We start from the raw sequence: 13,330 nt of genomic DNA, 5'->3' as shown, positions 1-13,330 counted from the left end.
ACCCTTTATTCAGCCAACACACTTTTTGGGAAGGAGCATGTGGGGGCTGGCCCAGAGGGAGGCGAAGGCAGGAGAGGGCCGCCTGATCTAGGAGGGGCTTTGGGACAGGTATCCAACAGACCTGCTTAACTGGATGGCAGCAGGTGCGGAGGGACCCAGGCCTGCCACATCCAGGCTTGTGAGGGCTCAGCAGAGTCTATGATGGAGAGCTGGGGTAATTGGCTCCAAATCGAGGGATAGGGACTGCGCCAGGCTAGAGCCACAAGGACAGGCCACGGGCTACGTCTTCCTGTGCTGCCTGGGCTCCCGACGCCAGCACCTGGGTCTTAGCACTAGCCTGGGCAGTGGACTCTGTGCAGCTTAGGCCTGGCCTCCCCAGGGTCAGGGTGGTCCAGGTCCACAGACTGACTGCCTCTCTTTTCTCCCCTCTTGCTGCCCAGTGTCCCCACTTCAGCTCCTTTGCTGATGAGTTGACCGATTATGTGACAAAGAACATCCTGGCCACACCCATCATGAATGGCAAAGACGTCGTGGCCGTCATCATGGCCGTGAACAAGCTCGACGGCCCGTGCTTCACAAGCGAAGATGAAGATGTGAGTGTTGGGGGCCCTTGCGGGCATGGGTGCCTCCGTATGTGGGCCACCCCGTCCCCAGGTCTGTCCTGTGCTGGCGGGGTGCACGTGTGTTCTCTTGGTGTCTGTGTGTGGACCTCCCCTCCTCTTAGCTCTGAGAGCTCACGTATGTGTGTCTCCTACACGCCATGGGCCTGCGTGTGTTGCGATCGGTGTCGCATATGGGCCCTGCTCCGGGCAGCCGGGTGTCTCTGCACCCTTGCACACCTGAGCACCTTCTGACAACTGGGGTTTTAAACTCCTGCTGTTGTAATTCCTGTCTCAGGTCTTCCTGAAGTACCTGAATTTTGGCACGTTGAACCTGAAGATCTACCACCTGAGCTACCTTCACAACTGCGAGACGCGCCGAGGCCAGGTACCTGTGCGTGCGCCCAGCTAGGGCCATCCCGCCCCAGCCTCCCAGCCCTCCAAGATGTGCACGTGTGTCCAGGTCCTTGTGCCAGTCTCTCTGGACAAAGACGGTGCGCGTCCAAGCTGGGCCAGTTCCAGAGAGCTCCAGGGAGGGTCCCATGGCTTTTGTGGTTGTGGGATGATGCTGTGAGTGGGCCGGCTACAGTGAGGCAGTGTCGGGAAGCCATCGTGCAGCTGGGACCCCAGAGAGGTTGGGTCTCTCATCCCGTCTGCCCACCCTGACTCTCCCCCAGCCCAGGCAGGTGTGAGTGCCTGTGAATGCTGCAGGCACTCCTTAGAAGCTCCCTCAAACCCTCTGTGGCAGGAGCTGGGGCGGGAGAAGAATGGACAACAGCCACTCATTGCCTGAGTCTCCTGGTGGGTTCAGCCCTTGCTACACAGGATAGCAATTGCTTCCGGGGCTGGAATCTGCTTCCCCCCAGCGAGGAGGGTGTGGGGCCTGATGCAAGCAAGGTGGGGCCTTGTGTTTCGGGAGGAGGTGCAGAGCTCACGGGCGCATGAGGTAGGTTCCCTCTGTGTCCTCCTGCCTCGGGCCTGGGCCCACTGGAGCCCTGGAAGACAGTGAGTGGGCCTGGCAAGAGGACAAAAAGGCAGCTCCTGTCACTCCGGGCCTTGGGCTGGGAAAGCTGTACGAGACGTGGCCTTCAGGCTGAGCCTCAGAAGATGCTGAGGATGAACTGGTCACTCTAGGCCATCCCCACTGTCTGTTCTGTCTGCAAACGCTGGGTGCATCCTGGGCACCTGCTGTAAACTTGCTTAAAATGATGAGAGGTTCCTGTGCTTCTCTCAGAAAGGTTGTCTGGGAGCCCCCTCCTGACCCACGAGCTACAGAAGGAGCCGCCTAGGCAGGTGGTCTGGGATCCCCTGAGGATCTTTTGGCCAGAGGCCAGCCCTATTGATGGAGAAGAGAAAAGCCTCTGAGAGAGACCTCCCACAGGCTATGGCCACATGGGGCTAGGGCCAAAGCCCAGGGGGACAAGGCTGGCCATCCTGGTGCTCCAGCATGGCTGTGCAGAGGGGGTGATGGGAGGATCCTCTGGTGAGGACAAGAGGGTGCCCTGGGCAGAAAGAAAAACATGGCCTGAGGCCTTAAAGGACATGATTGCTCAGTTGGGGGCTGGTCAGGCAGGGCACAGAGCCGGCTGGGGAACAGCTTAAAGGGCTGTGAGGCCAGCATGACACTGGCATCTAGAAAGGCCACCAGGTTGACGGTGCCCTTTGGAGGGAAATCGCTGTGAGCCCCACACTGTGGGAACAGGGGTTTGCACTGGAGATATGTCTCCCCTCGCCCATTTATTAATTTATGCAATAATTTATTTTCATCAGTTCGGAGTCCTGAGTATTTCGATTACAACCCTAGTCAACTTTATTGATTTTGTTGTTCAATCTGTTCTGACTGTAGCCACTGGGAGCCTCTCAGTGAGCTCCTGTGCCATCTGACATAACCCATTGACCCCATTATTCTGGGGTGTTTTTGTTCGTTGGGTTGGTGGATGGGTAGGTTTCTTGGTTGGGGGGGAGGGTTTGCACATCACTTTCTTTCTATTTTAATTTTTTTTTTACATTTATTTATTTTTGAGAGACAGAGAGAGACAGAGCACAAGTGGGGGAGGGGCAGAGAGAACATCACTTACTTTCTGATGCTCCAGGATCATTTGTGTATTTCCTATCCAGTCCTGAAATCAGCAATTCCTCAAGGACCCCTGGTTCCTTGTATTGGGGAATGTCTTAGAAACAAAGATCTGGGCACTGGGTGTGCTCATTGCTACTGGGGTGTCAGCTTCAAGGTCTTGTCAGCTGACAGAGTAAGGAAGTCTATGTGTGCATACTAGCCTGTGCATAGACACATCTACAAATATTTCTACATGTAACCATGAATCCATAGTAAGTTAAACTTGAGTTCTTGCTGGTGTCCACAATGTAACCTGACACCACAAGGATGTTCTGGCCTCCTCCTCTTTCTGGTAAGCAAGTTTCCACTCTGACAGCGAGATACCTGGCTTCCGTCATCCACCACTCATTTACTTAATTGTTCAATTCTAGTGCGTGTGCGCAGCAAGAACAGAATTGTTAACCCATGGGATACAACTTTACCAAGCAGAGGACAGTGTTTAGTCTTACAAGTCTCTGCTCATTTCCAAAAATACTTCCATCAGCACCTTTTCTCTGCCTCCTTCAGTGAGGTAATTTCAAGTGTTACAGTTTGATTTTCTTGTCAGAGTCTGCATTCTTTCATCCCCCCCCCCATCTGCTAAATTACTGTGCTATTGGCACACATTAAGGTTCATTCTTTGTGCTGTAAATTTCTACCGGTCTTAACAAATGCATCATGATAGTTATAAACTGTCACAGTATCATAAAGAATAATCTCACTGCCCTGAAAATCCCCTGTGTTCCACCATTCACCTCTCTCTCCCCATCTCCACTGAACCACTGGCAACCACTGATCTTTTTACTGTCTCCACAGTTTTGCCTCTTCCAGAATGTCATATAGTTAGAACCATGCGGTGTGTAGCTTTTCAGATTGGCTTCTTTCCCTTAGTAAAAGGCATTTAAGATTCCTCCACGTCTTGGGGCGCCTGGGGGGCTCAGTTGGTTAAGCATCTGACTTAGGCTCAGGTCATGATCTCACGGTTTGTGAGTTTGAGCCCTGTGTGGGGCTCTATGCTCCCAGCCCAGAGCCTGGAGCCTGCTTCAGATTCTGGGTCTCCCTTTCTCTCTGCCCCTCCCCCCCTCAAAAAAATGAATAAACATTAAAAAAAATTTAAGGGCACCTGGGTGGCTCAGTCAGTTGAGCATCCAACTTTGGCTCAGGTCATGATCTTGCAGTTCAGTTCACGAGTTCAAGCCCCAAATCGGACTAACTGCTGTCAGCGCAGAGCCCAATTTGGATCTTCTGTCCCCTTCTCTCTGCTCCTGCCCTGCTTGTTCTCTCACTCTCTCTCTCTCTCTCTCTTTCTCTCTCTCTCAAAAATAAATAAACATTATTTTTTTTTTTTACTCTAAGATTCTTCCAAGTCTTTTTATGGCTTGATAGCTCATTTCTTTTTAGTGCTAAATAACATTCCATTGTCTGGATGGACCACATTCACCTATGGAAAGACATCTTGATTGTTCCCAGTTTGGAGCAATTGTGAATAAAATTGTTAAAAACATTTGTGTGCGGGTTTTTGTGTGGATGTAAGTTTTCAATTCAGCTGAGTATATACAAGGAGTGGAACTGCTGAATAACATGGTATAATTACATTTAACTCTTTAAAATTTTTTTTTCAATGTTTTTTTTTTGAGAGAGAGAGAGACAGAGAGAGAGTGTGTGTGAGCTGGGGAGGGACAGAGAGAGAGACACAGAATCTGAAGCAGGCTCCAGGCTCCAAGCTGTCAGCACAGAGCCCGACGCGGTGCTGGAACTCACGAACCGTGAGATCATGACCTGAGCTGAAGTCAGCTGTCCAACCAACTGAGCCTCCCAGGTGCCCCTAATTGTATTTAACTTTGTGAGAAACTGCCAAAAAGCAACTGTGCTATTTTGCATTCCTATCAACAATAAATGAGAATTCCTATCATCTGTTTTCAGTATTGTCAGTTACTTGGATTTTAGTCATCCTAATAGGTGTATCTCATTTTTGTTTTGATTTACAATCCCTAATGATGAATGCTATTGAGCATCTTTTCTTTTCTTTTTTTTCTGGATTTTTCTTTTTTCTTCTTTTTAACTTTATTTTTTATTTTTTTAAATTTACATCCAAATTAGTTAGCATATAGTGTAACAATGATTCCAGGAGTAGATTCCTCAGTGTCCCTTACCCATTTATCCCATCCCCCCCCCCACAACCCCTCCAGCAACTGTGTTTGTTCTCCATATTTGTGAGTCTCTTCTGTTTTGTCCCCCTCCCTGTTTTTATATTATTTTTGTTCCCCTTCCCTTATGTTCATCTGTTTTGTCTCTTAAAGTCCTCATGTGAGTGAAGTCATGTGATTTTTGTCTTTCTCTGACTAATTTCACTAGCATAATACCCTCCAGTTCCATCCACGTAGTTGCAAATGGCAAGATTTCATTCTTTTTGATTGCCAAGTAATACTCCATTGTGTGTGTGTGTGTGTGTGTGTGTGTGTGTGTGTGTGTACCATATTTTCTTTATCCATTCATCCATCGATGGACATGTGGGTTCTTTCCATAATTTGGCTATTATTGATAGTGCTGCTATAAACGTGGGGGTGCATGTGTCCGTTCGAAAATGGCACACCTGTATCCCTTGGATAAATGCCTAGTAGTGCAATTGCTGGGTCATAGGGTAGTTCTATTTTTAGTTTCTTGAAGAACCTCCATACTGTTTTCCAGAGTGGCTGCACCAGCTTGCATTTCCACCAACAATGCAAAAGAGATCCTCTTTCTCTGCATCCTCGCCAACATCTGTTGTTGCCTGAGTTGTTAATGTGAGCCATTCTGACAGGTGTAAGGTGGTATCTCATTGTGGTTTTGATTTGTATTTCCCTGATGATGAGTGATGTTGAGCATTTTTTCATGTCGGTTGGCCATCTGGATGTCTTCTTTGGAGAAGTGTCTATTCATGTCTTTTGCCCATTTCTTCACTGGATTATTTGTTTTTTGGGTGTTGAGTTTGATAAGTTCTTTGTAGATTTTGGATACTAACCCTCTATCTGATATGTCATTTGCAAATATCTTCTCCCATTCTGGCAGTTGCCTTTTAGTTTTGCTGATTGTTTCCTTCGCTGTGCAGAAGCTTTTTATTTTGATGAGGTCCCAATAGTTCATTTTTGCTTTTGTTTCCCTTGCCTCCAGAGACGTGTTGAGTAAGAAGTTGCTGTGGGCAAGATCAAAGAGGTTTTTGCCTGCTTTCTCCTCGAGGATTTTGATGGCTTCCTATCTTACATTGAGGTGTTTCATCCATTTTGAGTTTCTTTTTGTGTCTGGTGTAAGAAAGTGGTCCAGGTTCATTCTTCTGCATGTTGCTATCCAGTTTTCCCAGCACCACTTGCTGAAGAGACTGTCTTTATTCCATTAGATATTCTTTCCTGCTTTGTCAAAGATTAGTTGGTCATACATTTGTAGGTCCATTTCTGGGTTCTCTATTCTATTCCATTGATTTGAATGTCTGTTCTTGTGCCAGAGCATCTTTTCATATACTATTTGACATCTGTATATCTTATTCTTTGGTGAAGTGTCTGTTCAGATATTTGCCCATTTTTAAATTAGTTTTCTGTTTTCTTATTGTTTCATTTTTAAAGTTTTTATAAATTTTGGATGCAAGTCCTTTATCAGATTTCTGTTTTGCAAATATTTTCTCCAAGGGTATAGCTTGCCTCCTCATTCTCTTAACAGTGTGTTTAGAAAAACAGAAGTTTTAAATTTTAATAAAGTCCAACTTATCAATTTTTCCTTCATGAATTATAGTTAGATGTTGTATCTCAAAACTCATCACCATGTCAATTGATACATGAATGGATAAAGAAGACAAGGCGCATATATATATATATATATATAGTGGAATATTACTCAGCCATAAAAGAGAATGAAATCTTGGCATTTGTAACAATATGGATGGAGCTAGAATATATCATGCTAAGCTAAATAAGTCAGTCAGAGAAAGACAAATCATACCATATGGTTTCACTTGTATGTGGAATTTAAGAAACAAAACAAACAAGCAAAGGGGAAAAGAGAGAGAGAGAGAAAGCAAACCAAGAAACAGACTTCTAACTACAGAGAACACACTGAAGGTTAGCATAGAGGAAGTGGGTGGAGGGATGGGGGAAGTAGGTGATGGGGACTACAGAGGGCACTCGTGGTGATGAGCACCGGGTGATGTCTGGTACTGTTGAATCACTATATTGCATACCTGATTTAACATAGCACTATATGTTAACTAACTGGAATTAAAATAAAAACTTAAAAAAAAACACCTCATCACCAAACTCAAGGTCATCCATATTTTCTTCTATATCATCTTTTAGGAGCTTTATAGTTTTGTGTTTTAATTTCTTTAAATGTTTATTCATTTTTTGAGAGAGAGAGAGAACATAGCATGAGTGGGAGGGGAAGAGACAGAGGGCACAGAATCAGAATCAGGCTCCAGGCAGGGCTTGAACCCACAAACTGAGATCATGACCTGAGCCAAAGTCAGAAGCTTAACTGACTGAGCCACCCAGGCGCCCCTATAATTTTGTGTTTTATAGTTAGGTCTATGAGTTAATCCTTGTGAAAAGTGTCAGGTCTGGGTCTAAACACACTTGTTTGCATATGGATGTCAAATTGTGCAAAGATGAACCTTTCTCCATTGAATTGCCTTTGTTCCTTCATCTAACTGCAGTTGTCTGAATCTATTGCTAGGTTCTCTATTCTGTCTTATTCATCTATGTGTCTATTTTTTCACCAATACCATAGTGTCTTTATCATTATAGTTTTATAGCCTTGAAATCAGAAACATCAATTCTCCAACTTGTTTTTTCTGTAGTATTATGCTGGCTATTCCATGGGTGGGGGGAGGGGCCTTTCCAATTAAACTTTAAAATCAGGGGCTCCTGGGTGGCTCAGTCAGTTAAGTGTCTGACTTCGGCTCAGGTCATGATCTCACAGTCCATGAGTTCGAGCCCCACGTTGGGCTCTGTGCTGACAGCTCGGAGCCCACTGCTTGCTTCGGATTCTATGTCTCCCTCTCTCTCTGACCCTCCCCCGTTCATGCTCTGTCTCTCTCTGTCTCAAAAATAAATAAACTTTAAAAAAATTTTTTTAAACTTTAAAATCAGTTTGTCTATATCCACAAAGTAGCTTTCTGGTATTTTAATTGGGACTTCGTTTAATCTGTACATCAAGTTGGGAAGAATTGGCAACAATAATGGGTCTTCCAGTTGATGAACAGACAATCTTTCTCCATTTCTTTAGATCTTCTTTGGTTTCTTCAGAATTTTGTAGTTCTTGCATATAGATTCCATATATATTTTGTTAATTTGCACCTAAGTATTTCATTTTTATCCTAATATAAGTGATATTGTGTTCTTAATTTCAAATTCTAATTATTTATTGTTGATATGAAGAAAAGTAACTGACTTTTGCATATTAACCTTATATCCTGTGACCTTAAAACAATCTCTTTCTTATTAGTTCCAGGAAGGTTTTTTAAATTGACTCCTTGGTATTTTCACATAAACAATCATATCATCTGCAAACAAAGACAGTTTTATTCCTTTCTTCCCAATCTATATGCATTGCATTTCTTTTTCTTGTCTTATTGCACTTGCTAGGACTTCCAGTACAATGTTGAATATGAGTGGTGAGAGGGGACATCCTTGCTTTACTCCCAATATTAGCAGAAAACATCCACTGTCTCACCATTAAGTTTGATGCTCACTAAAGGTTTTTGTAGAATTTTCATCTAGCTAAGGAAGCTCCCCCTCTGTTTCTAGTTTGCATAGAGTTTTTATTCTGAATGAGTGTTGGATTTATGTCAAATACTTTTTCTCCATCAATTGATATGATTGTGTTTTTTTTCTTCTTCAGCCTGTTAATGTGGTAGATTATATTAATTGATTTTCAAATGTTGAAACAGCCTTGTATCCCTGGGAAAAATACCACTTAGTTGTGGAGCATAATTATTTTTATACATTACTGGATTGATTTTGCTAATATTTTATTATGAATTTTTGCATCTAGGGGAACTGGGTGGCTCAGTCCATTAAGCAACTGAGTCTTGATTTTGTGTCAGGTCATGATCTCATGGTTTGACATAATTTCTTCCCTGTGTTTGGTAGAATTCATCAATGAATTCATCAAGGACTGGTGCTTTCTTTTTGGAAGATTATTAATTATTGTTCTAATGTCTTTAATATGTACAGTTCTGGGGACGCCTGGGTGGCTCAGTCAGTTAAGCATCCAACTCTTGGTTTCAGCTCAGGTCATGATCTCACAGTTCATGAGTTTGATCCCCACATTGGGTTCTGTGCAGACAGCTCAGTGCTTGCTTGGTATTTTCTCTCTCCCTCCCTCTTTGCCCCTCCCCTATTTGTTCACTCTCTCTCTCACTCTCTCTCTCTCTCTCTAAAAATTAACAAATAAACTTTAAAAAATGTTAAATGCATACAGTTCTATTCAGAGTATTCTATTTCACCTTATGTGGGTGTTGGCAGTTTGTGTCTTTCAAGGCATTAAAAAAATCATTTTACCTACGTTGTCACATTTTGGGGCATAGTGTTGTTCTTAATGTTTACTATTTATGTATTATTTTTTTTCTCCTGCTTGCTTTAGGCTTAAATTGGTTTTCCTTTTCTAGTTTATTTTTCTAGTTTATTTTCTAGTTTTTTTTTTCTAGATTATTGATTTTGGATCTTGCTTCTCTTCTAATATGTGCATTTAATACCATAAACATCCCTCTAAGCACCGCTTTCACTGTATCCCACAAATTTTAATAAGCTGTATTTTCGTTTTTATTTAGTTCAAACGCTTTATAAATTTCTCTAGAGACTTCTTCTTTGACCCATGTATTATTTAGAAGAGTTTTTTGTCTCATATATTTTGTAATTTTCCAGCTACTTTCTGTTTAATTTCGGATCCTTAGTTTAATTCCACTGTAGTATGATAATATATTACTCCTTGTGGTTTTTATTCTTTCACGTTTGTTAAGATGGGTTTTATGGCCCAGAATATGGCCGATGTTGGCGGCTGCTCCATGTGACCTTGGAAGTACATATTTTCTGCCATTGTTGCGTGGAGTGTGTGTTGGTGTCTGCTGTCTCCGGTGCTCTTTTGACGACTCTTACTGATGTTCTGGCTGCCAGATATATCGATTACTGAAAGAAGAGCACTGAAGTTGCCGACCTGTTGCTCTCTCAAGTCCCATCAGTTTTTGCTTCTTGCGATTTGCTGCTCTGTTGTTAGATGCATACGCATTAAGGATGTTATCTTCCTGGAGAAATGACCCCTGTACCATAATGTAATGTCCCTTTTTACACCTGATAATTTTCCTTCTCCTGAAGTCTGCTTTGTCTATAACTGACATGGCTACTCCAGCCTTCTTTTGATTAGTGTTAGCATAGTATATATTTCTCCCTCTCTTTACTTACTTTTCTAATTATCTTTCTTGTGCTAAAAGAACACTATAAAACTTGGTATCTTAACCATTTTTAAGTCTACAGTTCAGTGGTATTAATTACATTTATATTGTGTAACCATTATCACCATCCATATCCAGAACTCTTTACACATTTCCAAATTGAAACTCTATCCTCACTACTCACCCCCCAGGCCCCGTGTCCCCAGCACCTGGCACCCATCACTCTACTTTCTATCTCCATGATTCTGACTACTCTAAGTACATTATATAAGTGAGATCATACCGCGTTTGTCTTTTTGTGACTGGCTTGTTTCATTTAACATAGAGTCTTCAAGGTTCATCCATGTTGTAGGAAGTATCCAAATTTCTTTCTTTTTAAGGCTGAATAATATTCATTGTCTGGATAGACCACATTTTGCTATCCTTTTGTCCATCAATGGACACTTGGGTTGCTTCCACACTTTATTGTGAATAATACTGTTATAGGTATGGGTGCACAAACATCTCTTTGAGACCTTGCTTTCAATTCTTTTGATTACATACCCAGAAGTGGAATTGCTGGTTCATATGGTAATTCTATTTTTAATTTTGGGGGGAATTGCCATACTGTTTTCCACAGCGGTTACACCATTTTCCATTTTCCCACCAACAATGCACGGGGTTCAAATTTCTCCACATCCTCACCAATACTTGTTATTTTCTGTGTGTTTTTCATAGTAGCCATACTAATGGGCATGAAGAGGTACTTCATTGTAGTTCTGGTTTGCACTCCCCTAATGGTTAGTAGTTATTGATCGCCATTTCACATGTATATTGGCCATTTGTGTATCTTCTTTGGAATATCTGTTCAAGTCTTTTGCCCACTTTTGAATATGTTTTTTTTTCTTTTGTTGTTGAGTTTTAGGGGTTCTCTACATATTCTACATATTCACTCCTTATGAGATATGTGATTTACAAATATTTTATCCCAATTTAAAGGTTGCCTTTTTAACCTGTTGATAGTGTCCTTTGATGCACAAAAGTTTTTAATTTTCAGAAAGTCCAATTTGCCTATTTTTTTTCTTTTGTTGACTATGCCCTTTGCTGCCCTATCCAAGAAATCATTGCCAAATCCAATGTCATGAAGCTTTTTCCCTATGTTTTCTTTTAAGAGTTGTGTAGTTTTAGGTCTTATGCTTAGGGCCTTGATCCATTCTTAGTTAATTTTTGCAGATGATGTGAGGTAAAGACCCAGCTTAATTCTTGGACTCTCTATTCTATTCCATTGATCTATATGCCTGTCTTTATGCCAGCATTAAGGAAGCTTTGTAGTAAGTTTTAAGTGCAAGTATGAGTCCTCTTTGTTCTTCTTTTTCAAGATTGGCTATTCAGGATCCCTTGAGATTCCTTGAGATACAAGGATTTAGGATTTAGGATTTTTTAGGATTTTTTCTAATTTCCACAAAAGAATTTATTCAGATTTTGATAGAGATTACATTGGATCTGTAGGTCACTTTGGGAGGTATTGATATTGTAACAATATTAACTCTTCCAATTCATGACTAAGGCAGTTCTTTCTCTTTATTTATGTCTTCTTTAATTTACTTCAGCTATGTTTTCTAGCTTTCATTGTTACAATAATGCTACATTTTATAATTATCCATGTATTCGCCTTTATTGAAATCTTTATTTATTCATGAAGCTCTGAGTACCTGTCTTGTGTCCTTTCATTTCACCTACAGGGCTCCCTTTAATATTTCTTTCAGGGCAGATCTAGTGGTAACAAATATCCTCAACTTCTGTTTACCTGGAAATGTCTTAATTTCTCTTGCAATTTTTAAGGACAGTTTTGCCAGATATAGGATTCTTGGTTGACAGAGGTTTTTTTTTTCTTTTAGCACTTTGAACATACCAACCCATTGTCTTCAGACCTCCAAAATTGCTGATAAGAAATCTGCAGACAACCTTACTGAGGATCCCTTGTGTGTGACAAGTCCCTTTTCTCTCACCATTCTCAAGACTCTCTTTGTCTTGGGTGTCAACATTTTGATTATAATGTGTCTTGGCGTGGATATTTTTAATTCATTTTACTTAGAGTTTGTTGAGCTTCTTGGATATTAATATCCATGTGTTTCATCCAATTTAGAGGGTTTCCAGCCATTATTTCTTCACTATTTCTGTGTGTCCTTCTGCCTTGGTAGGGTCTAGCCCACCTCCCTCGCAGCTAGTGTCTTGAGTGGCTCTCATTCTGCCCTTGCTCTGTGGTCCCCTCTTCTCCCAGGAGTAGTTAATGCAGCTTTCTCTTGGTCAGGCCCCTTAACTTAATTGCTGTGAGGACATTTCCCCATTTCTTACCATCAGCTGCTCCCAAGCAGTGACCTCAGGCTAAGATTCAAATCCAACCCCATACTTTCCAGGTATGTGCCTCAGAGAGGCAAGTCTGGGAGCATTCTCTTGGCCCTATCCCACCATGCACACTTCCCCCCACTGGGTATTCCTCAGAGGCAGGGGACACAGTTCCCTCCAGGAAAGTTGCATCACAGGAAAAGCCAGGTTTTCAGTTCTCTGCCTGTCATATGCTGAGCCCTTACCTCCCTCTCCAGCTACCCCTGCTTGACTGCTCCCCTTTATAAACACAAATCAGGGCCTTGTCTGCCACTGTCATGGACACATCACAGGGTCCTTCTCCCTCTGCATCTTGTCAGCCCACTCCCACTCAGCAGTCAGAGCCATATTTTGAAAACTTAGGTCATGTCACTGGATGACCTCAGGGGCTCCCCTGCACTGCCCTCTCCCTCCTTCTGGCTCTCCCCACCCTTGCTCCACCCCAGCCATTGTCCCTCAAAGGGGCCTTTACACCTGCATGTCCCTCTGCCAGGAACACTGTTTCCACACACCCTGTGGCTCGTCTGCAGAGAGCTCTCCCCTGCCCTGAGCACCCCCACTTGAGCCCCACATTCCCTACCCAACCCTGCCTCCTGTATCCCCTCTGTCTATTCATCTACTTGCAACAAGCCATAAGGCTGTTTATTCTGTTCATGTTCTAGCACCCCCTGTCCCCACTTAGAAGTGGATTCTGAGACGCGGGGATTTTTGTCTGTCCTGTTGTCCAGTTATGCTAGACCTAAACCAGCAATAAGTATCATTCTGGCAAATGAATTGCCAACGCTTAGGAAATGCATTGTTTCCAGCTCCTCAGACCACACGCATGTACAGACATGCTTTAAGTCAGAGCTCTACTGT

The 13,330-nt window shown here is 42.8% G+C and overlaps 1 protein-coding gene across 1 annotated transcript in view; it reads left to right on the top strand.

Moving 5' to 3' along the window:
• PDE6B (phosphodiesterase 6B) overlaps positions 1-13,330 on the top strand; it is a 34,414-nt gene that overhangs the window by 4,256 nt on the left and 16,828 nt on the right. The window contains exons 2-3 of the mRNA XM_042982769.1: positions 441-593; positions 898-987. Coding sequence (XP_042838703.1) covers positions 441-593; positions 898-987 — 243 coding nt within the window. The remainder of the gene's footprint in view (positions 1-440; positions 594-897; positions 988-13,330) is intronic.

This window comes from Panthera tigris, chromosome B1, assembly GCF_018350195.1.
Source record: "Panthera tigris isolate Pti1 chromosome B1, P.tigris_Pti1_mat1.1, whole genome shotgun sequence".
Classification (NCBI taxonomy): domain Eukaryota; kingdom Metazoa; phylum Chordata; class Mammalia; order Carnivora; family Felidae; genus Panthera; species Panthera tigris.
Note: the sequence above shows the minus strand (reverse complement) of the source record. Positions and strands in the feature narration are given on the sequence as shown.